The 25,059-nt window shown below is 40.5% G+C and overlaps 5 protein-coding genes across 9 annotated transcripts; 3 read left to right on the forward strand and 2 right to left on the reverse strand.

The window, feature by feature from the left end:
* Positions 1-1,467: 1,467 nt before the first annotated feature.
* On the forward strand, positions 1,468-6,943 carry LOC103989569 (uncharacterized). 3 transcript variants are annotated; one of them, XM_065157169.1, is made up of 2 exons: positions 1,468-2,935; positions 3,169-3,794. In XM_065157169.1, the coding sequence occupies exon 1, from the start codon at positions 1,522-1,524 to the stop codon at positions 2,932-2,934; it is 1,413 nt and encodes a 470-aa protein (XP_065013241.1). In that variant the 5' UTR covers positions 1,468-1,521; the 3' UTR covers position 2,935; positions 3,169-3,794. The 3 variants fall into 3 exon arrangements, with proteins under 3 accessions (XP_065013241.1, XP_018683662.1, XP_009406723.2); XM_018828117.2 differs by having other exon boundaries at positions 3,236-3,789; XM_009408448.3 differs by lacking the exon at positions 3,169-3,794 and adding an exon at positions 6,333-6,943 and having other exon boundaries at positions 1,469-2,935.
* LOC103989881 (transcription factor PHYTOCHROME INTERACTING FACTOR-LIKE 13-like) lies at positions 5,718-9,046 on the reverse strand. Of its 2 annotated transcripts, XM_018828119.2 has the most exons (9): positions 8,869-9,045; positions 8,249-8,353; positions 7,554-8,151; positions 7,387-7,485; positions 7,251-7,316; positions 6,807-6,872; positions 6,462-6,725; positions 6,304-6,388; positions 5,718-6,180 (listed from the first exon to the last, which is right to left on the reverse strand). In XM_018828119.2, the coding sequence occupies exons 2-9, from the start codon at positions 8,338-8,340 to the stop codon at positions 6,176-6,178; spliced, it is 1,275 nt and encodes a 424-aa protein (XP_018683664.2). In that variant the 5' UTR covers positions 8,341-8,353; positions 8,869-9,045; the 3' UTR covers positions 5,718-6,175. The 2 variants fall into 2 exon arrangements, with proteins under 2 accessions (XP_018683664.2, XP_018683663.2); XM_018828118.2 differs by having other exon boundaries at positions 5,718-6,388; positions 8,869-9,046.
* A 5,337-nt stretch (positions 9,047-14,383) lies between these two features.
* LOC103989882 (F-box/LRR-repeat protein At3g48880-like) lies at positions 14,384-15,365 on the forward strand. Its single transcript, XM_065154541.1, has 2 exons — positions 14,384-14,766; positions 14,840-15,365. Exons 1-2 carry the CDS (start codon positions 14,420-14,422, stop codon positions 15,300-15,302), a joined length of 810 nt encoding a protein of 269 aa, XP_065010613.1. The 5' UTR covers positions 14,384-14,419; the 3' UTR covers positions 15,303-15,365.
* A 1,818-nt stretch (positions 15,366-17,183) lies between these two features.
* LOC135640914 (uncharacterized) lies at positions 17,184-20,850 on the forward strand. The gene is made up of 4 exons (XM_065155784.1): positions 17,184-18,361; positions 19,361-19,440; positions 19,598-19,862; positions 19,950-20,850. The coding sequence occupies exons 1-4, from the start codon at positions 17,608-17,610 to the stop codon at positions 20,213-20,215; spliced, it is 1,365 nt and encodes a 454-aa protein (XP_065011856.1). The 5' UTR covers positions 17,184-17,607; the 3' UTR covers positions 20,216-20,850.
* A 188-nt stretch (positions 20,851-21,038) lies between these two features.
* On the reverse strand, positions 21,039-25,030 carry LOC103989571 (pentatricopeptide repeat-containing protein At1g79080, chloroplastic-like). 2 transcript variants are annotated; one of them, XR_001978386.2, is made up of 3 exons: positions 24,733-25,030; positions 24,532-24,641; positions 21,039-21,391 (listed from the first exon to the last, which is right to left on the reverse strand). XR_001978386.2 is itself a non-coding variant. In XM_009408450.3 (3 exons), exon 3 carries the CDS (start codon positions 24,365-24,367, stop codon positions 22,697-22,699), a length of 1,671 nt encoding a protein of 556 aa, XP_009406725.2. In that variant the 5' UTR covers positions 24,368-24,396; positions 24,532-24,641; positions 24,733-24,974; the 3' UTR covers positions 22,444-22,696. The 2 variants fall into 2 exon arrangements, 1 of the variants encoding a protein (XP_009406725.2); XM_009408450.3 differs by lacking the exon at positions 21,039-21,391 and adding an exon at positions 22,444-24,396 and having other exon boundaries at positions 24,733-24,974.
* Between the last annotated feature and the right edge of the window lie 29 nt (positions 25,031-25,059).

Here is a 25,059-nt window from a genome sequence, read left to right on the forward strand (position 1 = left end):
AATATTAGAACATTGATTATGGCTTTTATTTTTATCAATTTATATAATCAATCTTCAAATAATTGATTATAATTTAAGAAGATTACTATTTATAATATCTCTTTACTATTTATCATCTTATTTTAAAAAAAATTAATATTTTAAATTATCCTTTCATAAATATCTTCCTTCCTTTTCTTACTCATCATCATCCTCCCTCTATTAAAGTGATAATAAGCAAAAATGATAAACGAGATCAAAGTGTCAGATGAGAGATCGTAGCCTAAGGGTAACGATCTCTAATGAGCACAGGTTGAGGGTGACAATTGACGGGTAATATGAGGCTGAGAGTAACAATCGACAAAATACAAGAGACAATAAACGACGACATATAACATCGATAAAGGCATAACAGATAACATCGATAGAGGCATAGCATGTAGACGAATTGTAAAAGATGTATGGAAGGAAAAAATATATATAATTAGAATTAAAAGATGATAAATAATAAATTATTATTTATTTAATTTTTTAAAAAGAATTATAAAATAATAAAAGATTGTCGATAGTAAAAAAAATTACTAAAAAGTAAGCTCTTAATTTAATGGGTGATCTGATTTTATCACGAAAATGCTCTCTTATGGTACTTATAATAAATATGAGGAAATTTTGTGCTACTCGTAAAGATCACATTATATTACTAATATACTCATACACGATTTTCAAGGCAACTCGAATGGAGGATCATTTCATTCTCCATCGGATGATGGAGGTTGCCAGGATGGTCACTACCACCTTGTGATTGGGAGAGATAGATCGACAGTTCTAAGTGTCACGTATCACTGATCACGATTAAGCTAACCACAACGTGATCGCTATAATATAGATCGTTGGATAAGATAATATATGAAAACGAACGATCGGATGATAATATATATATATATATATACATACATATATACATATATATATACATATATACATATATATTTGTATGGGACATCTTGATAATTTATTTAGATTATAAATATGATCGTATCAGATTTAGCCAACTTTGTTCGAGAATTAGCAAAATCGAGACTTAACTGACAGAAACCAAAACATGAGTATGCGACATTCCCAATAATAATGAGTATTAATGCCATCACCGTCCCAAGGGAAAATATTAATGGATCGCATTGAATGGAAATTGACATGACATTTTTGGGATAAGTCGATCTCGTGAGTGGCACGTGACTGTCCTAAATAATTGAATACATGGCATCATCTAAATCGATGGATGCTTCTTCCGATTCCAACTCGATCCCCGTCGATTGGGTTCGGATTTGAACCACTCGTATGATTCCCTGATTGCTTGGATTGTGAGTTTATTGAACACAAAAAAGAAATGTTGAATTATCGTCGTGGTAACCCACACTTGTCTCTCGCTGGAAGCACAAGTGGACCCGTTTGTAGGTCCGGGTTGTTCGTCTGCTAGACGGGTAGAACGATGGGTGGATAGTCAAAGGGTTTCGATCAGTTTCGTGGCATTCGTACTTATCCATGAAAAGGGCGCCTTTTTATACGAAACGTTTCACACCTTCGGCCACCCTCGATCGCCACGACGCAGCGCCTCTTCGTTGCGGTGCCCGTGTCCGCCACCGGGCCTCGCCGGAAACCCTCGTCGTTGGATGCCCGATGATGGCCTCCGCTTGCGTCAACAACGCTGCGCTGGCGCCAGACTCCCCCTTCCTCGATTTCGCCCCGGCGTGCCCTGGCTACGGCTGGCTCAGTCCCAGGATCTCCTTCAGTCGCGACCTCGCCGACGGCGGCGCCGCCCCTTCGGGCCTCGATGTTGGGGACTCTGATCTCGGTGCCCTGGTCTCGTCCGCCGCTGTTGTGACGGAGAGGCCCGATCCGAATGAGCCGGGCGTGGATCTCCCCGACTTCGAGTTCCGTCCCGACGATCCCGTCACCATGCTGCCCGCCGATGAGCTTTTCTCCGATGGCAAATTGGTTCCGCTTCAGATCGCGGCAAAGCGGCACCAAGCGGAGCCGGCCGACGGGATACGATCGCCCGAGGCGGAGAGGCCTCGTCGGGTGGCGGAGGTCCTCGGATTGGAGTCCTGCGCGCAGTCGCCCAAGGCGCCGAGGTGCTCGAGCCGTTGGAGAGAGCTACTTGGCTTCAAGACGCAGCAAAACCCTAAGCCGGAGGCCCAAAAGGCGGCGACGCTTACTTCCAAGAGTGTGAACCACAATACCAGATCGCTCCGCCATCTCCTCCACCGCCTGTCGAAGCACTCCGCCGCGGACGCCTCCCTCGCCATCCCGCTCCTCCGAGAGTCGGACTTGGAGCCGGTGTCCATCTCCTCTCGCCGTTCCCTCTCTTCCTCGTCCTCCTCCTCGGGCGCCGATCACGACGAGCTTCCACGGCTCTCACTTGACGCGGAGAAGCCGGCCCAACGGTCGATCTCGCTCAGTCGGGTTCCACACCGGGCGCGGCTCGCCCGGCCTAGGGTCGCCACTGCGGAAGGTCACCAGGCGGCGAGGACTGGGCGGAGCCCGCCCCGGCGTGGGGCGGAGCTGGCGCCGCCGAGGGGGGCGTCGGTGGACAGCCCGCGGATGAACGCATCGGGGAAGGTGGTGTTCCAGGGGCTGGAGCGGAGTTCGAGCAGTCCGGGCAGCTTCCACGGCCGAAGCACCTGGCACCACCACCATCAGCACCGGGGGAAGCCGTATCGGGCGATCGAGCGATCGTACTCGGCCAACGTCCGTGTCGCCCCGGTCCTCAACGTGCTCCCGGTCGGCTCGCTTCGGATCTGCACGTCCAAACCCGGGTCGGTCTTCGGCTTGGCCCAGCTCTTCTCCCCCCACAAGAAAGATAGGGACGCCTCTACCGCGAGGTGGAATCTCCACAGCGGCGGCAACAGAAGCAAGATTATCGACAAGGAAAAGGCCCGAAGAGAATCAACTTGAGGTAACAAATCAAAAAACGTTTTTTAAAGCTAAAATGAAAATTCTACTGCAAAGGTACAAAATTATCTCTGTATAATTGCTCATCTGTTGTTCTTTGACGCTTTGATCGAGGACTCGCGTTCTTGGATTCGCTTTTGGTTTCTTTTTGTCCCGTCCCTTAGAAAGCTTTTCCTCGTAAAATTTGATGTGTATTAATCTATTTCGCTTCTTTGGCTTCATCTCTGACGGCAAAAGATCATTTTGCTGTCCGTTTCGTGATTGTCCAATCTCACCTGCCCCCTCCTCTGCGGTTTGAGCACAGACGGGGCCCGACATGGCCCGGTCCCTGATCTCCAATCACATGCCACCGCTCTCGCTGCTGCCGGCGTCCTTCTTGCGACTGCAGCGCGACTGCTTCCATGTGATGCTGCTCCACGTTCCATTGTGCTGTGTGGTGTCCATTCCCCTCGTTTTCCACCACATCTCGCCTCCCCCTCCGACTGCTCTGATCCCAAACTCCAAGAAACCTCATCCAATGGACGGATTGGGCGAACAAGCAGTGGCGTGCAACTGCTTCTGGACCGAGTCAAAATGGATTGAATCGATGGTATGGTGGGTCTCCTTGGGATTTGTAGCGAGTGCTTTTGCGGTGCACCTGAAAAGCAGGCTTTTCAGAGACCTGCGCTTGCTTCTGTGCCCAAAGATTCCCTCGTCAACCATTTTGATTTCCTAAAACTAAGATAATGTTTTTTTTTCGATGTTCATAAAACAATCGTTAAAAAGGAGTTAATTTGAATGTTTCTGCAAATATACAACATATATTTTTCTTTTTATTGCAAAATAACTGTCCACATGTTATATTGGATTCATTCTCTCCAAACTACTCTCTTCATTCTTCTCTTATATTGGATTGTCCATATGTTATATCTCAATGCTGTTCCTTTATAATTTAAATAACAAAATGATTGTGTTATATTATAAAGTAAGACTGTATACATTAATTGCCAAATGTGATTTAAGACACTGGATTAATTGGTCGTAAGTGCTAAAGGTGGCATTGCCATGTTGAACTCACCACTATTTCTCTTCATCTCCTGAAATTTAAATCAGAAAGTCTTATATTTAACTTCATCTCCTAAGAATTGAATAATTTATTTCAATTTTTTGGGCAACCTTCTTCGCACAAAATCATGTGGTATTTTATGCATTAGAATTGACTTATATGGCTCTAGCTTGAACTATGTGGATCATGTTCGTAGTCGAATTTGGACTTAAGCATTGTGGGCTGAAGTTGGCACTAGAAATGTCAATGTTTTTTCGTCTGGTCCAAAAAACCCTAAGACCGAAGGTGGGCTGATGAATAGGGTTTAAGGTTTAGGGTTTTATGACTTCAAATGATGATTGAAACATTAAACACCATATCCTGCTTAAACAAACACCACATCAGACTCCCAAAATATTCTTCAGCCTGCTAAATACTATGTAGAAGCTGTACCTCAACAGCTGAACTGTCTGTAAATATTCAACGATAGGAATAACGGGTTGCATGGCATTCTCTTCATCAAATTTTGAAGGTAGATCGAAACATATCGAGTCTGGAAGTAACATGTTGATAACCAAATAAGAAAGATACTACTCTGACCAATGACCACATTGGATCTAGTTAGTTGATGGAGATTTGAGAGAGAGAAGCTCTTAGCAGTGGCCATGTTCCGAATATGGCCTGGCATTGCCATCAGTCTCCTTTAAGCTTTCCACTCAGATAAAAGAGACAAAGGTCAATCAGAGCTGTCCACAGGCACAGTCATGAAATGGGGTTTTGCTGAGAGGCTTTTGTTAAGTACACTTTGGTGGGGTCCTTGGTGGGACCTCCTCACCATCTCTGCCCTTCTCCCCAAAGGCTCTGCTGCATGATTCTGATTCATTGTCCTGAGGCATCTTTCACCATTTTGGCATCAGGACTAACAAGTTGCAGTATCCTCAAAGCAGAGGTGACCAGATGCATTATATAGGGTTCCTGTCCTTGCATAAATAGGAAAGTGATGGGAGGGGGAATCTTATATAGGTAAGGTAGAGTTTCACAGATAATGATATATATGTATTATCCAGAGAAGGCCAGAATCAATCCAGCATGAGGTGATCACTTGATCATGCTGGGAATTCATATGTTTATTCTTTTTTCCTTTCTTTTTCCCCCCTCTTCTTCATAGCAGACACTTCCAGCCCTGAAAAGCTAACCTACTATAACCTATTAGATAAGGAAATGCCTGCTGAGATATGATAATGCTTTCTTAAAGTTAAAGGGAAAAAGAGGACTCCTGAGATCTACCAAGATAAGGATAATGTTCAATTAATTAGAATGTACAACCAGAATGGTACTGTGCCTTCAGTAAAGTGGTGCTGTAGATGATTGCTAGACAAAAAATAAAATGTACCCTTGCTGAATGTTTTGTAAACATATATTCAAAATACACTATCCTTTGATTTTATCACAATGTTCTCTTCAGTATCCAGCAAATTGGACTTTCTTTTTGTTCTCTGCATGGTATTATTTCTGAAGTGATCTCTCTCTCTCTCTCTCTTTTATTATTGTTGATTGGAATTCTCTAGTGTCAAGATGGTAAGACAACCAAATAGGCTCAGGACAAAGTTATGCAAGATTGAGACCTGATAACAATTATCATAATAACCATAATCATTTTCAGAAGCAACAATGACCTGATCATAATAACAAAAACAACTTGATAACAAAGAGCCCCTAGAAGTAACAATGATCATACTAACATACTAATAATCTCAGCAGCTTGATCAGAAGATATTTTCATAGAAGGAATCAAATATGGTCATATGGACATAAAGGATACAAAGCAAGAATATGGTGTGCTATTACATAAGAATCAGCAGGAATCCTCCATGGTGCCTATATATTTGCTCACCACAACAATAACCAAGTTATGATCACATTGATGGGTTATTTCTTTGTAGCAAGAACAAGGTTATTCATAAGTCTAATCTTTGCCCAAGAGGATCAACTGATACAATTCCAAGCATTAGCTAGACCTGATGCTTAACAAAAGTTTATCAGATTTACTCCTTCCTTCAACATGTACACAATAAATGCTGGCTTCAGCCAATGGTTTGAAAATTTATTTGGGAGCAATTTGCAGGAGTTGCTCCCGAGAAATTTTACACTCTTGACTCTTGAACAGCCAAATTCTCTGCATCAAGGTTATAGCAGGTGTTCTAAATATGAAGTTGAAGATCAACCTGATGCATAAAAATAAACATTAGCCTTGGTGACATGAGTAGTAGGAGCCAGATATCTTGTGTTTAAACATGGACAAATGTTTCCTCGATTTGACAATTATAATTCGGTTATGTCCATCTTACCAGATCCACTTTTGTGGGTGTTCTCACAGGCTGTTGGGTGATTCTGCTGCAACATTTGAGACCCAAAGGTGTATCGATTCATCGCCTGCATTCGGTCATGTTGAAGCTATTTCAGCAAAAAGACAAAGATCAAGAGGTGTAAAGATGAAGCTACAAGCCTGAAAGCGAGGCTGAACATGGTGAAGGCCAAGGTAGGAGGAAGCATGCGATTCTTGCAAATGGGCACTTTGCATCAGGTTTCGAAACATTGCTGCTTGGAAGGCTGGAGAAGTGGAAGACAATGTCTGGTTGGGGGTAGAAGATTGAAGTGCATGATGCATCAAAGGAACACAAGCATGACCAACTCCCACAGCCATGCCTGGCATAGATTGTTGTGCACCTGGAAGGATCATCTGCGCCATGCGACCTCCCATCCACATCATCTGTTTCATGGATCACAGTATGCAAAAGATCACATTACTGGTGTACAAGTCCTGTGTCATGGCATCATCATTTTGTCAAACCTGAACTTGCAGTTGCAGTGACTTCAAGTATTCAATTGCCTCATCCAGCATTGATGCTTTGTCCGTCTGAGAATATTAAATGTACAACATAATCAGAATTCATATTGGAAAATTTCACCATTATGAGAATTTGGCAATGGACTGTCGGTTAGTTCTCGAATGATTTATACATGTTTGATATGAAGATGCCTTCAAGTATGATATGTCGTGCCTTCAAGTTCACAGGCACACTCAGGAAATGCCTTCAATATGGAAATCAGCAATATGATGATTGCCTTCAAGTATGATCATATCTGAGAAGCTATGATATGTGGCGACTTCATGTATTCAATTGCCTCAAAATTTCAATACCTACGGTCTATATTCTATGAACTATAGTATTAAGAACACAGAAAACATTTAGAATTTTTCTTCATTGATCGTGAGAACAGATGCACAAATTACCTTATTGCAATGTGGTATCAGCTCTTGCAGTGCCTTCATCTTTTCATTTATTCTATCTCTTCTTCTCTGCATAAGATCATGCCTACTGGTTAAAAGTGAGCTCAGTTCATGTCAGTGGTTCTTCACCAATTCTTACCCTCTCAGATAGATTGTGAACTTCAGCAGCACGGCTTCTGCGAGTCGATATCGATCCCTGAGCTGCCTTCTTCGCCTCGACCGACTCAAACTCAGCCTCCTACAAACTCAGTCTCAGTTTTCACTGTGTCTAATGCCAATGGAATCAGTTGGAAAAGAGAGGATTACCTCACTTTGGTATTCTGCAACCTGCACATCTCTTTGCTTCCTCTTCTGGCACTGACCACTTCCACCCTGATCTCCTGTTCTTCTGAAACTAAAACAAGCACCTCCTGATGATGAAGCGAGAGCAGTTTCGAATGCATGCTTTGGCACACTTGCTCCTGCAACACCAGCAGCATCACCCTGTGCATGGAGTCGATTGCTCTCACAAATGCTTGAAGACATCGTGTTGTTCTCTCGGAGATGGAGAGTGGACTTTTTAGGAGCAGTCAAGACATCGCTCGCACCGGTATCACCGAAGCCCATGTATCTATCAATGGTGCTCATGTTACTGGGGCCAAGTCCATCGATGCCTGCCATCTCAGAGAAGAACTCCGAGCAGAATTCCTTCTCTAGCGAATCATGGAGAGGACTCGGAAACCATGACGCAGTTGCATCGTCTTGAATCGAGCTGATGGATCTCCCAAGAGACTGCTCCCGTTGTTGCTGTTGTTCTGGTTTGAGCTTGGCAATGGCGGCAGAGGCTCGCGGGTGGTGCTGGCTCTGGCTATGCATGACGACATGCCCATCTCGCCACAGCAGCTCTACGAGCTCACTGTCTGGCCTGCAAGATTGGAACGAAAGGGATCACGGATCTGTAAGTGGATATATAGGATTTAAGAGGAGAGGAAGGGGACAAAGACAAAATGGATGATGCTAACCCCATGGGATTCTTCTGATTTGCCATTGGGAGGATACCTCCAAAATCTGTGGTGTCATCTTCCAAATTCCAATCAGGAACATATTGATTCATTGCTAGATTTGGACTGCAATCATCAGAGAAAGTTATATATCAGAATTCCTATAGTTCAAGTATGGCATTTGACTCCATAATAAGAAGAGCACCGCATCAGTTTCACCTGTTCCTTCAAGAACAAGAACTGGTAAGCTCGAAAAGAAGCAGAACAGTAATAAGAGATCAAATGGTCAAGAAGAACAAAGATATCCAGAACAACCACAGAAAGATCCTTTGCCTCAAACTCATGAGCAAGGGAAAGAACATTTCAAAAAGACTGAAACTACTACAATTACCGTCGTCTCAGACAGACTCATACTATGTTTGCTAGATCACAACAAACACACACACACACACAAAGACAAAGAACAATTCCAACTGGGTTACATCACATTAAGAAGCTGACATATCTGAATCAAATTTCTTGCTCAAATCTATTTTATTTTTCTTTTTCAAGAGAAAAAGGTTCCATACAGAGAAAAAGACAAGCGAGAAGAAAAGCTAAAACAAAGACTGGAAACCAGAAAGTGTTGAGCAAAAACCAACCTTCTCCTTAGCTCCACAATCTTCGAACAAGAAAGCAGACAGGCTTCACTACCTCCTCCCCTCCCCGGCAGCTACAGAGATGGTTGGAAACTTGATTCCGTGAGGGTTTTAACCACTGCTGGATTAGGAAGGTGGGGAAGGAGGACATGCCATTTTCATGCTGTTAATGCTATCCATAGCTTCTATCTCTAATGGAGGACTTTGGCCATGGCCAGGTTTGCACTTGTTCTGCAACAGTGTCATGTCAGTTTTCAAAGCATGTCGGGGTGGGTCTACCTGTGAAAGCTTGGCTGGTTAACGAGATCTCCATCTCACTTCAATGTCCGAGCTTAGGAGTTCACATCAAGCAGATGATTAGATCTCATCACATTTATACTGCTGACAGCGAGTCTTGTCTTCACGATAAGATTTCGAGTCAAATACCACCTTTTGAGGTAAAGCAATTATATTTTCTTTCTAATTCAAAGTCTAATTGATGAAGATATTAGTTAACTTAGTTGATAAAAATTTTAATAAATCATCATAGAATTCTGAGTAATAATAATAATAATAATAATAAATTTAACACTTTACACAAGTAAAAAATAATATTAAAAGGATATATAATATCCAATATAACCTTAATAATCTTATAGTATATTTCGGAATGATATTATTATCAATTACAGTTTAGCTAATAGAGACACATAAGCATTATTTTGGATTTGTAAGATATATAATTTAAAATTTAGATGAGAATATATATATATATATATACATATATATGTATATGGGAGACATAAATGTGATGATTTTATTGCATCTGCCACTGCTCAATTTCATAAGCATTAAAGAGGGGGAAGGTCAGATGCCATGAATCTAAATCCTATGATCACTATCTCTATTGAATTGGCATGATCATGGTATAAAATGGACGGCACCGGCTACATTGATGGTAAGGATAACCACAAAAACGATGATGAGGTGAAAGCATAAAACAAGGAAGCGAATAAGAAATAGAGAAAGATATGAAACACTACTATTTCTTGATAATGCATATTTCAAGGTTACGTCATTGAAAAATATTCTAAAGATAATGATTATAAAATATAATAAAACTGTTGCACATTAAGAGTGTAGTTATTATAATCCAACTAATCGTTCGATCGTCGATCCATCGGATCGAATTATTATTTAATAAAGATTAAAAATATAAAATTAAACATCAAGGTTTTTCCTTTATTGTTAGCACTCTGTAATAAATTAGGTTAGGCTTCTAGAATTTTTTTTAAAATATTTATCTATTTTTTAAGCATTATTTGTTATTCATCGAATTCGATCAAGACTTCGATTATATGACTTTTCTAAATAATGGTGGAAGTTTAAAATATTGCATCTTCCTATTTCTCACTTTATAAAAAATGTAAAATATTATCATTATTATTATTATTATTTGCTGATGCTCTTCTACTATGCAACATTTATTATGTTTTGTTGAAAATACGGAGGAGATCTGAGTTGACAATTTGAGGTGGAGTAATGCTGGTCGGAGAGTGGAGGACAGAACACTTTCCTACTAATCAAACAAGTGCCTCCCAATACTCATTTCACATACTATTCCCTCACTTCCTTTACGTCAGCTATCTCAGTCACTCCATCTCTCTCTCTCTCCCTCTCTAATCCTTATTCCACACACTGTTCCCTCACTTCCTTTACATCAGCTATTTTGGACAAGCAGGAAGATTCACTCCCTCTTCCTCCCTCTCCTAATCACTCTCTTCTTTCTTTTTGGAGGCACAGCACTGGTGGAGAAGAAGGCAGCCAAGAAGATGTGGTTCTCATTACATTAAAGTTTCGAACTATTCTCATTGAATATTTTTGAGGCTCTATAAACTTCCTCATGTGGGTTTGGATCTGTGCAGGTAACACTGGCCATGGTGCATGCATCTGTTAAAGGCACCACACTTCTTCTTTGTGGTAATGTTCCCCATACTTCCTACCAAAACAGCAGCAGCATCAATCTATCAAGTGCAGCATCAGAAGCTGCTGTCCCCAACTCAAACCAACAAATTCTATTCCTGAGTGATGCCAGAGTACTCCACTCAGTTCATCATGAGTTTTACTAATCATTACCTAATAATTTATGACTGCTAATTTGTTCTGAGCCATATTTCCATGCTTAGTTTTTGCAGGGAATTAAATGCAAGCCAACAAAATCTATTCCATTCAGTTCATCATGAGCTTTACTAATCATTACCTGACAATTTATGACTGCTTTGAGAAACTGTTCTAATCCACACTTCCATGGTTAATTTGTGCAGGCAATCAAATGCAAGTTAATGAATAAATCAAGATCTTATGCAAATTTGCATCTTAGATTGCTTTGCTTATAAGCCATATTAGCAATAGATATGAACTGGGTATTGGAAAAAGTCTCTCTCTCTCTCTCTCTCTCTCTCTCTCTATATATATATATATATATATATATATATATATATATATATATATATATAGAGAGAGAGAGAGAGAGAGAGAGAGAGAGAGAGAGTTGGCCTGTAGGTTGAACAACTACGTTGTTGGATTATATTCTGGCTCTACAGGGAAGATGGACCCATATCAAATTATTGCACATGCAGCAACTTAATAGCTATCGTGCATTACTCTGTTTCATATGGATACAAATAATCTGCATCCTGCTTCTTATCTACAGAAAGAAAATAGTACACCTGAAAGCAATAGCTGCATGATCTTGTTCATCTTTGTGCGATGATGATGGCTGGACCTGAGCTAAAAGGTTCGATCTCAGGCCCAATCACCAATCCTTTTCCTCTCTGAATGCATTGTAATGCACTTCTGAATAAAATAGGAATAGGCTGCATGCAGGCATTGACAAGAGATTTATGATGGGAACAAAACTTAGGGTGTTAAGTACTTTGATCTTTTATGACTCTCATTATGCCACTATCAGAATGTGAGACCACTGCTATATGTAACAGATGATCTTTAAGCACAAAATATGTAGTTTTTTTAAGGGTTTTTTGTTTGCCATTTGATGAGACAGAGTGCAAAAACGAACATGTAAAGTTGTTGATAGTAATCCATTGCACAGTGGAAAGAGAAGTAGATATTACATAACATGACGCAGAATCCTACAAGTACAACAAGCCATGGCAAAGGCAAACAAGCGTTACATCGCTGCACACTGAGTGCATGCATCAATGCTCCGTGCACGAGCTCTGCACCGCCACCGCAGGAATGGTCGGAACAGCAGGCATCGGCGGCAGTGTTGGAAGTGTCGGCGTAGCCAAGGTTGGGATACCCAGTGCTGCGGCGGGGGCGGTTGCTTCTACGAGATGGCGTGCTGCATGGCATTCTTCGAAGCTTAAGAACGCAGTGGCCATGAGATTTGCTTTGGCGAGGAGGCCAGAGTTGGAAGCCATGGATGATGTTTAAGTAATACTAGTTCTTGGGGTTTATACGTTAGAGAGAGAGAGAGAGAGAGAGATCTGCAAGAGAACTCTCATGTTATTATGTAATAAAGTTCAAGTAAAGCATCTGTTTGATTTAACATTAATTACAAACACAGCAAATTTTAGGTGAAAGTGAAAGTGTTTGGATTAAATAAGAATAAGCATATGTGAATAATACATTAACTCTAACAAAATCGATCATCATCAACAATGATATCAGCAAGAAAATATGAACTCATAGCCACATCTTTCGAGTGTTGGAGGATTCTTCACTGCGTGTAATCAGGCAGCTAGAGCCACATCCAAATCATCATCATCACCATTGAGTTCCCTACATAACCTACCATCAGCCGCTGCGTCGTCGCCGTCGCTGACGAAGACCGAAACTACCAGAAGAGCCTTGTCCATGGCAACCACCACCACCACTCTGCAATGCGTGAACCAGCAAGAGAAGCAGGTGAGGAGAGGATGCCTTCTCCTTGTTGTTGGAGTGTAGACTGTAAAGGCCACAGGAGAGCAGGAAAAGGAGGGGTCAACGTTGGAACACTCTTCTCCGCTTTCACATGCTCGTCCGCGGTGGCGGGCGACGCGGCGCATTGGTGCCACGTGCCACTGCGCTGTGCATGTCGGACATTGACCATGAGTCAAACCGGGGCCCGCAGGGGCGTGACCATCATCTCCATTATCTCCATCATGGATAATATAAAGAAATTGAGGCAGGTGTTGCATTCATTTTCGTGAATTTAATTTAATATTATTTCCATTCCTTAGTCGCTAATCACTAAAAGAAATATTTCAATAGTAAAAAATATTTTTTATTCATCGAACATGCCAAATTTACTGTTAATGGTTTTTTTAAATCTTAATTAGAGATAAAAATTTATTATAATTTATTATAATATATATTTCTTAATTTTGCATGATAAATTCACACGAAACAAAAATAATATGAATTATTCATCGAATTGAGGGATCTCTCGACTCTTAGTTATTTATCTATGCAGAAATAGTGCAATGCGCAATTTCTATGTCACCATTACCTCTGAGGCCATCAAACTTTGGAGTCAGTATTGTTGATGTGAAGTTCGCATTGGAGTCACAGCCACACACCTACCGTACTTCTTCTTCTTCTTCCTACCCTTCTTTCCCTCATATCTACCAACGTGATATCTACTTCACCTAACTTATCCTGCCCCATGTCCACTTTCCCAACTCTGAATCCCAACCCTTGATCGAAGGTGCGCCAGTGAGGTGATCCGATGCTCTAAGATTCGTGCATCCATCGGAACCAACGTGCCCTTTCCATTCATGTAACATTACTGTCATTATACGGGAGCTATACCAATGTTGATTCTTATACTTTCAAAAGTTATATTATGATCCTTCTGCTAATATTCCTATATAAGGTTAAAAATCAAAAAAGAGAAAGAGATTTTATTAAAGCAACGGGTTAAATATTTTACTTTCGTAAATATAATATTTCACTATAATTTTTAAAAAGTATAAAAACGGAAACATTGAAGGTAGTTACCCGTAGGGGTAATATATAATTAGCTCTATATATAATAATTAAATAATATTTATAATGTTTAATTTATTTTTTTTTATCAAAAATATATTTATATATGAGATGAAAATTAAAAAAAATTATTAAGTCAATAACTAGTTAGATGTTTTTATCTAAATTTAATATGTTAAAATTTTGAATTGTATTAATGTTTGATATCATATACGTAAGAACAATACCGATATTAAACGGCTTCGAAAATATAAAAATGGGTACAAGGGTTAATATTAGAAAATCGAAGTTTTTGAATTATGTTTGTATCAAGTCTCATGTATATTATTTCGAATCAGTTTTATTTATAATTATATAATTAAATCTTCTAGATTTTTTTTTGTGTCATCACATATAATTACCAAAATTATGATTTGCTAATTATGCTGATGAAACAAAATCCCCATATAATGGGTCATAAAACCTTACATACACTACTGAGCCAATACTTGAGCTCCTTTTCACCTGTTTGTATAAATGCCAGTAGCCTCTCCTTGTTTGCAGCAAAAGGAGGTCAAGAAGCAGAGAAGTCAGGGAGAGCGCAATGGCAGGGAAGAGGAGGTGGGAGGACATGGAGATGGACTGCTTGGTGGCGATCTTGCAGAGGCTCGGCCTGCAGGACTTGACGCTGAGCGTGCCGTTGGTGTGCCGGTCATGGCGGAAGGCCTCTCTCCACCCCCTCTGCTGGCGAGTACTAAACTTGCGGGACTTGGACTTCATGCCGTGGGGTGATTTGACCAAGAGCTTCATGGCAGAGTACCGCCTCCAGAGATTCTTCTTCTCGGGCTTCTTAAAGCTCGCCGTGGCGAGGGGCAATCGTTTGGTGGAGGAGATCATGTTCCCTCTCCTGTTTGGCACCTCCATGCAGGACCTGTTCTTTGTTTCTGACGAGTATGAAGCCTTCTCCCTACTTATTTAGATCTTTTACTCGATGGTTGATGAAGCTTTCATGGGTTTCCAGCAGATGCCCGAGACTGAAGAAGCTTGTGCTGCCGAATCTCTCGCCGGCAGATGAGGCAGACATCCCAAAGCTCGTAGGAAAATGGAAGGACCTCGAGCAGCTTGAGATGGAGGCAAAACCATCTTCTTTCTTGGAGATGCTCTCAGAAATCAATCTGCATTGCAAGAAGTTTAGTGGACTCAAAATGTGCGGTTCTATCAAAAAGGAAGACATGTTGGCCATCGTTAATCTTCTTCCAAAGCTCAAGTTTTTGTGCCTCAGCAAGTCATACTTGCCCAGGGAGCAACTACTGGGGATACTGAGTGGCTGTAAGGAACTGCAGAGATTGACTGTGAGGGACTGCATGGGATTTGAAGCTGATGAAGAGGTAAAGAAAAGAGGTTTAGGCATCAAGATTTTCGAGCATGAGGGTTCCAAATTGTTCGATGATTTCGATTATAATTCAGATGAATGTGATCCATTGTAAATGCCTTGATCATAGCCTGAGTACCTTAAATCTTTGTCCTCTAATTATCTTCTGCATCCCTCTTTCCCTGGTGTACTACTTTGAATCATTCCTTTGGAAGATTCATCATTCTTCTGCATGATGATACTCTTGAAAGTAGATGTAGTCCTCCAAAAAAGATCTTGACTTGTTCTCCAAATTTGTAGCAGGGAAGCAGCTCACACAAAGAGTGTAATTAACAACACCTGACAACATAATCACCACCCACCCCAACCAAAAACCCACCAAACCAAAAGCAAAAGGAGATTCGGAGCAGTCACCTATTCTGAAGGATACTGCATCACAAGAGGACAAAACGATCAATTAAATTGTTGGATCAACTTATACAAACTATTTTTTGCTGTTCATTCATTTCCCTGCAAATATAAACATCATAATCTTGGCTGGCTCTTGTAACTACTGGTAGTGAACCATCTTTTGCTTTAGCAAAGACTGTGTGCCAGTAGCAATCACTATTCTTGGTAGCCTAAGAGGCAGCAGCTAAAAGTTTCCTAGGCCATGTATTCAATTGTTTCTGTAGTAGATTCCTTTCAAAGTTTTCTGTGGAAGGATGTGACTTGAATAACATTAGGATCATCACCTACTGTTCCTGTCAGCTGAAAGGAAAAAACTTCTCTTTCAGAAGAGTCTGACATCAAAATAACAATAGAGCAGTTTCTTTTAAGGAAGAAAAAAATATCATTGGAGACATCACCTGTCTTTTGCCAGAAATTATGCAGGAATAATTGTCCATGCCAATTCAAAGGAAAACACCTCTGTCAACACACCTACACAGAAACTGTACTCATTAATAATTATGAGGATTTTTGCCTGGGTTGAGCAGAGCCCAATCTGCAAAAGATGGCATGGGTCTTTTAAGACCATTTTGTTGCCATTGCTTGGCTATGAAGCAGGAATTTTACCCATTATTCATCTCAGCATCATTTTGTTTCATGATAAATGCAGCCATTCAGCATTTTGAGGTGTTTTGAGAGGAATCATGAAACTTTGAGTTCTCATTGTGAAGTTAGATAGTTTCTTCGTGCATCCTTCCTCCTATTTATGTTGCATTAATACAGAAACATTATCATTCTACGCCATCATTCCAATACAATAATTGATCGAAAAATATCGATGGCATTCATATCAATATAACTCGGTTCGAGCACGTGCATGCAAGAAACTTGATATGATCGATATAGGGTGGCTCGAACTCTCCTCAAGGACTGAGGTAGACTCCGATGTGTGCTATACGGTGGACTTAATAGAAAGATCAAGATCAAATGAGTTTCTCAACATTGATCCTTCCAATACTCTACGATAAAAATAGAGTAAATTTAGTGAATAATAATTGACATTTATTACTAAGGTAATTTTTTTATAATGAATTAATCGAGAAGAATATTTTATAAAATAATCTTTCTCCTTTGGATATGAGCATAATACTTTCTTATCGCTATTTTAGACTAATGTCTATATGATCTAATTGTTAATTTTATTTTGCCCCATCATTATTTGCCACTATTATTTGGAGAAAATATTTTTCATATCAATAATGATGGCAAAAAAAGCTTATAAGTATTTTCTTATATGCTTATTTGGTCAAACTAACTAACCTTAGAAGAAATTAATTTGAATTTCATGGATAAATATTATTAATAGTTGTAAATGCGAGAATTTTAATATTTTAAAAAATGAATTATATTAAAGTTTTAAATAATAAATTTATTTTTATTTTTATAATATGCATATGCGTATTGTGCGTGTGATATATATATATATATATATATATATATATATATATATATATTTATTTATTTATTTATTTATGGAGAGAGAGAGAGAGAGAGAGAGAGAGAGAGAGTGCGATAGCAATGCAACGAGGGAGGTGCCGACTATCACGAGCTTTCGTACCTTCGTCTCGACCGTCATCCTCTGTTTTTTATTGCTTTGTCTTCCACCTCATATCTGCGCTTTGAATCCGTCTTAACCCTTACTATGTCCGAAGCCTTCCGCCGTCTTCCGCAAATGAGCTTTTCAATCCCAAGTCAACTCGTTAATTTTGGCCATTTTCTCTTCCTGTGACCCCCCTGGTGATGAAAAGCTGCGGATTCGTCCTCTTGGATCCGGTTTCCTCGAGCTCGCGGCGCCTCTCCTTTCAAGTTTGGATTTTCCTTGAATCATTTTGGAAAAAGTTGGGATCTTCCCGTCGAAAGTTCGAATTTTTGTTAGTTTGCTGCTTCAAAGATTCGATCTTTGAGGTTCTTGATTCGGTGGTGTTCCTGCGATGGAACTCCTTTCCGACGATGCGGCAGCAGAGGGAGGAGAGGTGGAGAGGGAACCCTCGGGCGAGCCGCTGGTGAGAGAACCCCGACATTGTCGGACCCATTTCCCCGGCGCCGTGCGGCAAAAAGCCTATCTTTTCGACGGATTGGGCAACTACTTCAACAAGGAGTGGGATCTGATGGAAGGCAGCGGGCGAGAGTTCTGTTGGTACCATGCGGAGCTCCCGAAGGGAAACCAGAAGTTGGCATTGTCGGCTCAGTATCTCATCGATGTCCTGTGCCCGCCGCTTAAGCTCCAGGACATCCTCACACTCGTCAGCAATGGCCCCTTTTGCGGGCACGTCGACGGCGCCCTCGTGTTCCGGGTGAATTCTTCGGGTCCTTCCGCCAGCAGCTTCACCCTGAGGCTGGCCGCCAGGGTGACCGAGAACTCGGTCATCACTGTGAGCCTGGGACGGGTCCCAAGATTGGGGTTTTCACCCACGGGGCAGTCGCTTCTGTCAGAGATCCCAAGCATCGAGAGCACGGATTTGGTGAGGGATGAGGAGAAGGAGGGACCTAGTGGAATTGTCATTCGGGAGCATGTTCTTGAATTTTTGTTGACGATGAACCACTCGGAGGAGGCTGACAATCCTGTGCCAGTTAGGGTTTCAAACCTTGTTGTGCATATTATTGACACACATGTCGATCATGTCCAGGATATAGTGACTAAGCTTGAGATGGAACTGGATGCAGTGGAGCTGGAATTAGACAAGGGTAATCGCTTCTTCTCCTTTGTTGTCTTTGATAGTTTATCATCAATGATATGGGGGAATATATGTTTTGTAGTGTGTAATTTTCCTTCTCAGAACACACTACACTGCAATAAATTAGTGAAGCTTTTCTTGTGTTCTCATGTAGCAAAGAGCAAATTAAAGATCCATAGCCTATGCATCACTTATTCTGCACAAAAAAAAAAGGTGATAAGTGAAGCTTTAGCTGCAGTTTATTTGTGTACCAACATGTTGGATATGGATACATATTTTTCTAATTGATTTGTCAACTTCGTTGAACCCAAATCACTTGTCAAAATTCTTTAGTTGAAATTAACAATAGTATACTCATTAGATATAAGTTAATTTTAGTCTTAGCTCACTTTCGACGTCTTGTCACAATGTCTAAGTTGAAGTTAACAATAGTATACTCATTAGATATAAGTTAATCTTAGTCTTAGTTCACTTTCAACGTGAGACTAATCGGGGTGTTATAGTGTTAACCAATACATGTATAATATCTCAAGATAAATGCTCAGAAATAGAAATATTTCATCCTTTGGATTTGATTCATTCGGGAATCATCAGGAACTATTTTAGGTCAACTTGAAACACTAAGCTTCAACATTTTACACCGATGAATCTTTTTAATTTCTTCTGTTTGGTTGCAGGTTACACTTTGATTTAATAAGCCTTGACATCAAACTTTGACCATTCCAGAATCTTTAAAGTGCTTTATATCATTCCTATTTACGTGGTTGCAATATCATGTGCTTTTCTAATATACAATCTCTGCATGCCACAACATTGCAAACATTTTGCCCTCTACTGTAAGCTTCTATGCCACTGGTGTAGGTGTCACTGCATGGAATTTTTATTGGATGTATAACTTAGACTGGTCTAATTGCAATCTACTGGGATGCTTGTGAAGCAACTTATTATGCTATATTATATGCTACATAACTTACAAGTGATTTATGAGTTGTGTCATTTTTGAGTACAGGAGGTTCTACATTGAAGAAACAAATGCTGGATGACAGAAAATTTCCCAAAATGCATTTAAATTTGCAGCGCTTCCTACAGGTGAACTTCTAGTATTTATTAACATGAGTTATGCAGGGTTCGCTAACTACTTTCTTCCACTAGGTATCATCTTTCCTTTTTCGTCTATATGTGGTAAATCAATTGTATCATAGTTTGTTTTGATTAATTAGTTAAGCTAAACCATGTTATAATCCAGGTTGTTGCTCATGGCGAGCAAGTATTCCCACGTGTAAAAGAGAAATGTTCAGCCAAAAGTTGGTTTGCGAGTGAAGATATCATTGCCCTTGAAGAACTAATTGGTCGTCTTAGGAGGCTAAAAGAGAATTTGGGATTTATAGTAAACCGGGTTGCGGCAATTCAAGCTGGTCTTGATAGTTGGCAGTCAGAGCAAATCAATAGGAAGCTTTATTATCTTTCTTTTCTCTCTATTATCTTCCTTCCTTTATCAATCATTACAGGAAGTAAGTTCTCCTTTATCAATTGTTCAGAATTATTTCAGTATTTCCAGTATGAAAATGCTTACCTGATCTATTCGGTTCATTTTACAGTATTTGGAATGAATGTTGGTGGTGTGCCATGGACAGCACAAAGAGATCCCGCTCTGCAAGATGGTTTTCGCAATGTTATGATTCTCTGTGTTGTGATGTTGTTTTTACTTTTAGTTTCTTTTTCGTTTCCTTCCCTTTATGCAAGGGTAAATTCTTGGCGTAGACGGCATGCTATGAGGAGGAGTTGGTCAATTAATAGAAAGTCCTTCTTGAGTAGAACCTTTCAGCGAGGTGGATTTCAGGGAGGAGGTTACATGCGCATTTAAAGTTCTTTACGGTGCATATCTTTGGAACTAAATTTCAGCATCATATGCTCTGACTTCTTTGGCACAAGATTCTCCTGAAAATTCCTTCTCTTATCTGTTTTTCCTTGTAAAGATTATATTGTCCGAATTATGTGGACAGCCTTCATCTCGGTTGCTCTGATCTTTTGAGTCCTATGCACCTTTGTGGGGAAACTCTTTTGTGCCATTTCCACCATCACAGAACATGGATTTCTTTAGAAACCTATTGGCATGGAGTAATGATTGTACTCTGATTGACACTAAAGATTGTGCTCACCATAAGACATTCTCGCATTGGAAGATTGAAGCCTGTCAACCTTCAATACAGAGTAGTCAGAACTTGATGAATGGTTCTTGGTGTAACCTCATCACACTCTGGAGCTGCTAAATTTTGCCCTTTTTTGGGGTTCAAAACAGCTGAAAGCATATATGTAACCCCATAGATGATCAGAATTCACAAATCATTGATTCAGCATGTAGTAACATTCTGATGCATCTGTTGCAAAAAAGAATCCTTTTATTTTGGCTTTCTTGTGCAGCATAAAATGAAACATGTATTTGTTTCCCTGTGGTAAGAAAACCAACATAATGCAGCAGGCATTTGCCCTTGGTTTCAAGCCTATGGTGCACATAATTCCAGATTTATGCTTTGAGAATTTACTAATTGGTTTATCTAATTACTTGCTTCATCTGATAATTGTATTTTCATGGCAAATTACCATCTCATCTTGGAGATGGCACAGCTTTGCCCATTGAATATCAGATTCAAAGTTTGTGGTTTGTTGTTTGTTTCTTTGTTTGGATGTCTGATGAATGGAGTCACTTTCCATCTTTATGACATGTCATTGTAACATTAACCAAAAATATTTTGAAGCTGGTAGTGATGACTTTAGCTGTTCATTCTTTTGGAGAAGATGACAATGAAGGTAAAACTCCTCTCTTTTACACAAGTTTGATTTGTTGGGATGTAGAGAAGCTGGTGATGATAACTTTGAACTCATGACCTCTAGAGAAGCTCATTGTACCATCTTCCATCTATAAATTTATGAAGAGGCTGGATCACAGAAACATACTACTTAGTGTGCATGTTTGAAGAAGGTACTACAGAAGTCAGTCAAGCCATGTTGTGCTTGGCATCTTTAATTTACTTGCAGCACCCTGTAAGAAAAAAAAGTGATTAGTTCCATGTTGGGAGCCTTTGATTGTAAAATGACAGCTCCAGAGTCAGGTTTCATAGAAATCATTACTTGAAAGAAACTCAATTATCAATCAAGTGCTTTGCAATCAAACAAAAAAAATCTTGAAAATAGCATTAACAGCAAAAGATATGATCTTTGCAGATGTTGGAAGATTCAACAAGAGTAAAACAGTGCAGTGCCAATTCTTCCTCAAGGCTGTATCTGAATCAGAATGATGTAGACAGGGAGTTTGATGTTCTTCACATTCAGCAGAACCAGGCAAGTATTGAATAGTGAAGAAAACTACATAACTATGTCTAAAATTTAATTCAATGAGCAAAATCTAGGCAACCATTGCATATAATGAAATATATATTTATATATCACCACATCTAAAATTAAGTTCATTCATCAGTGGAATCAAAAAGTTTTTGTGGCAATGAATAATTATATGTTAAATCTATTTACATGTTTCTGCACAGCATGAACTGGATAGAATGTAGAGAGCATAGTTTCGTATTCTATTAAAAGCACACATCAACCTAATACTCTATAACAGTTGGTCATTGTCATAACCATCTTTACATACCAATATGGTTGTGTAGTGGGTATGACACTTTCACCTGTTGATTCAAACCACTGCAAATATGAAAACTAAGAACAAAATCATTAATCAACAATCCTGCTGCTTATAATCATAATAAACCCTGCAATTTTTACTAGAAATACAAAAGACTAAGCTAACAGATAAGCCAAATAGTTCACTGTTTTTAAGTATTTGCGATATACATTGCAGGTTCAAATAGTAGTCAGACATATAGACAAATTAGAAAAGACTCTCTCTGCACCACATACCATGAATCCAGTTGTCATTCAAAGTTATTGAACATCAAAGAACCTGATTAGTCAGTATCAATAATAAAATAAAAAATAAGACATTTATATTTGCACATGGAAATGACAACATCTAAACCAAACCCAGGAATGCAAAAACATCCACCTGAGCAAAAAAGAATGTGCAACAAATAATAATAAGCAAATCCATATAAGCATGGACAACTGGACTCGAGAGATTGTCCAACATAGAAACAGAAACATGTTTAAATGTGATGGTTGTATCCAGATAAGTATGAAAGATACAAGTAATAGCTAGAAAGTTGTTCTTCGTGCTACTGTCCATTACTCAACTGGCAGAATATGGCATCCATTGGCCAACTGAGGGCCATTTACCAAAATTCTGTGTACCTTCTTTAATTTCTTAAATTGCGAAATCATATACAAGAAACTATTCAAAATCATACTGGATAGAGATTCTCTCCATGGTATTCTTACTCACAGCATCTCTCAGATACAACTCCTTCAAAACATCTGCAGCTAAATCTACCTCATCCTCATGAGCAATTCCTTCCACTAGAATTGCATATGTCGTTTCGTTAGGTACGTAACCTTTTTCAATCATTGTCTTGTAAATATCAAATGATAGATCTGTCCGCCGAGCCTTGCACAATCCAAGAATAAGTGCATTGTAGTTGTCAATATCAGGCTTGTTACCATGTTCCTCCATCACTTCAAAAGCCTTAAAAGCCTCACCCAACATGCCCTCCATACAAAGACCTTTGATCAAGGATGAATTGGTGTAAGAATCTGGAGTAAATCCATGTTTTGTCATCTCATATAGTAACTGGAAAGCTGCAAAAGTATTTCCTTTCTTACACAAGAACGATATAACATTTCTGTAGAAGTCATGCATGGAAGCATTTTGCTTATTTGCCACGGTATTGATTATGGAAAATGCCTCTACCACCTTCTCCTCCTCACAAAGCACAGCAATCACATTATAAGTCCCCTCGTTAGGATTACAATGCCTCTGCATCATCAAGTCCAGGCACCTGAGCACCATGTCCAGTTTCCCCTCCTTGCAGTACTGGGCAATTATCAGGTTATAGTTAGCAGCTACAGGCTTATACCCATTTCTTGCCATCTCTTCTAACAAGTCGAGTGCTTGCTCAGTTCGACCATGATGGGCAAGCGACCCTATCAATATATTGTATGTGATACTACTTGGAGCACGGTTTCTATCACCCATTTCAGCTAAAAGCTCCTCTGCCTCCTCCCACCGCCCTTCGTAACACAGACTCCGCAACAAGATGTTGTAGGTAACAACATTAGGGCTAAACCCTTTGGAAGGCAACTCTCTGTAGAAGCACATTGCCTCTTCCAATCTACCCTCCTTGCAAAACCCTGTAAGCAAAACATTGTAACTAACCAAATTAGGCCTCCCACCCTTTTCAACAATTTCATCCAATAGCTTCACTGCCTCATCCACCCCTCTTTCCTTGTATGCTGCTTCTAGCAAGAATGAGTAAGTAAACACATTTGGAACCAATCCCTTGTGCACTAGTCGATCCAAAAGCCACAAACTTTGCTGCAAGTTCCCATGGATGCAAAGACCCCTAACCAAAGAATTGTACGTGATCGTAGATGGCGGGCAACCATACTCATGCATTTTATCGACCAGCTGCATGGCATACACAACATTCCCCCTCTTACACAACTGATTGATTAAAAAAGTATATGTGGATGAATCAGGAGTGCTCCCTGATCTGATAATCAATTCCATGACGCGAATGGCCTTCCGAATCTTATTTGATCTACAAAGATCGTACAAGAGCTGCGAGGCCTGGGTGGCGTCGGGCCTGTGCCCTCTCCCCACCATGTACTCCAAATGCACGAAGGCCTCCTGGAGCCTGAGCTCCCTGGTTCTTGACTCATTCTTCCCGTTTCTCCGGTTGGGAAGCGAAAAGGTTGCATCTTTGGGGTGTATGGTGATGGGAGTGTATGCTAAGACCCTAGAAAAACACTTGTTGAGGGAAAGAGTGGGGAGGTCCGGCAGATGGGAGACGAAGCATGGCTTGCTTCTGGCAGTGGGTGGGATGGAATGAAGACGGGATGACATGACCCTACAGGTTCTCTCTCGAGCAAAATCTTAAGAATAAGAAGAGCTTTTCATGAGCTTTGCAGAAATTGAATGCTGGAACACAGGTAAAGATCTAAGAAGCAAGAAAAGATGCAGTTTTTGTAGCTGCTGAGGGATGAAATGAATGATTTAAGGTTGGGTACCTCTGTTCACGCATCAAACTCTTCCCATGCTCACTGCTTCGGGATGAAGGTGATGCAGAGCAACGGCCTCCCACATCCAAATCCCGAAGTGCTTCGTCACCAACCAATGCCTGGTTAACATACGAGAGGGTTATCAAGATTGATTGGGTGACATTTGAATTGATTAGCTATTTGCTGTGTGAAAACATTCAGCGGATCCACTTTTAGCTAGGCACGTGCGCCGCAATCTGGCCCGTCGCTCTCTCTTCTCCTTCCCCGACCTCCTCCGTCCGACGACGTCGAGCCCGTCAGAGGACGCGGTTCGGCACTAGCACCACCGAGCTGCTCCGTCACTGCTGCAGCGGCCTGCTCGTTGGACGGCGCAGCCTCGGCCCTAGAAAAAGAGGAGGAGGAGAAGGGGCAGGTGGCTGCGGATTGGAGGAGGTGGACGGCCTGAGGAGGAGACGCCGGCGGGAGGCGGCGGCGAGCGAGCGTTGTCGTTGGTTCGATAATGATGAGCCGGATTTGGACCAAATACAAGGGCCGTAT

This window comes from Musa acuminata, chromosome BXJ3-6, assembly GCF_036884655.1.
Source record: "Musa acuminata AAA Group cultivar baxijiao chromosome BXJ3-6, Cavendish_Baxijiao_AAA, whole genome shotgun sequence".
Taxonomy (NCBI): Eukaryota; Viridiplantae; Streptophyta; class Magnoliopsida; order Zingiberales; family Musaceae; genus Musa; species Musa acuminata.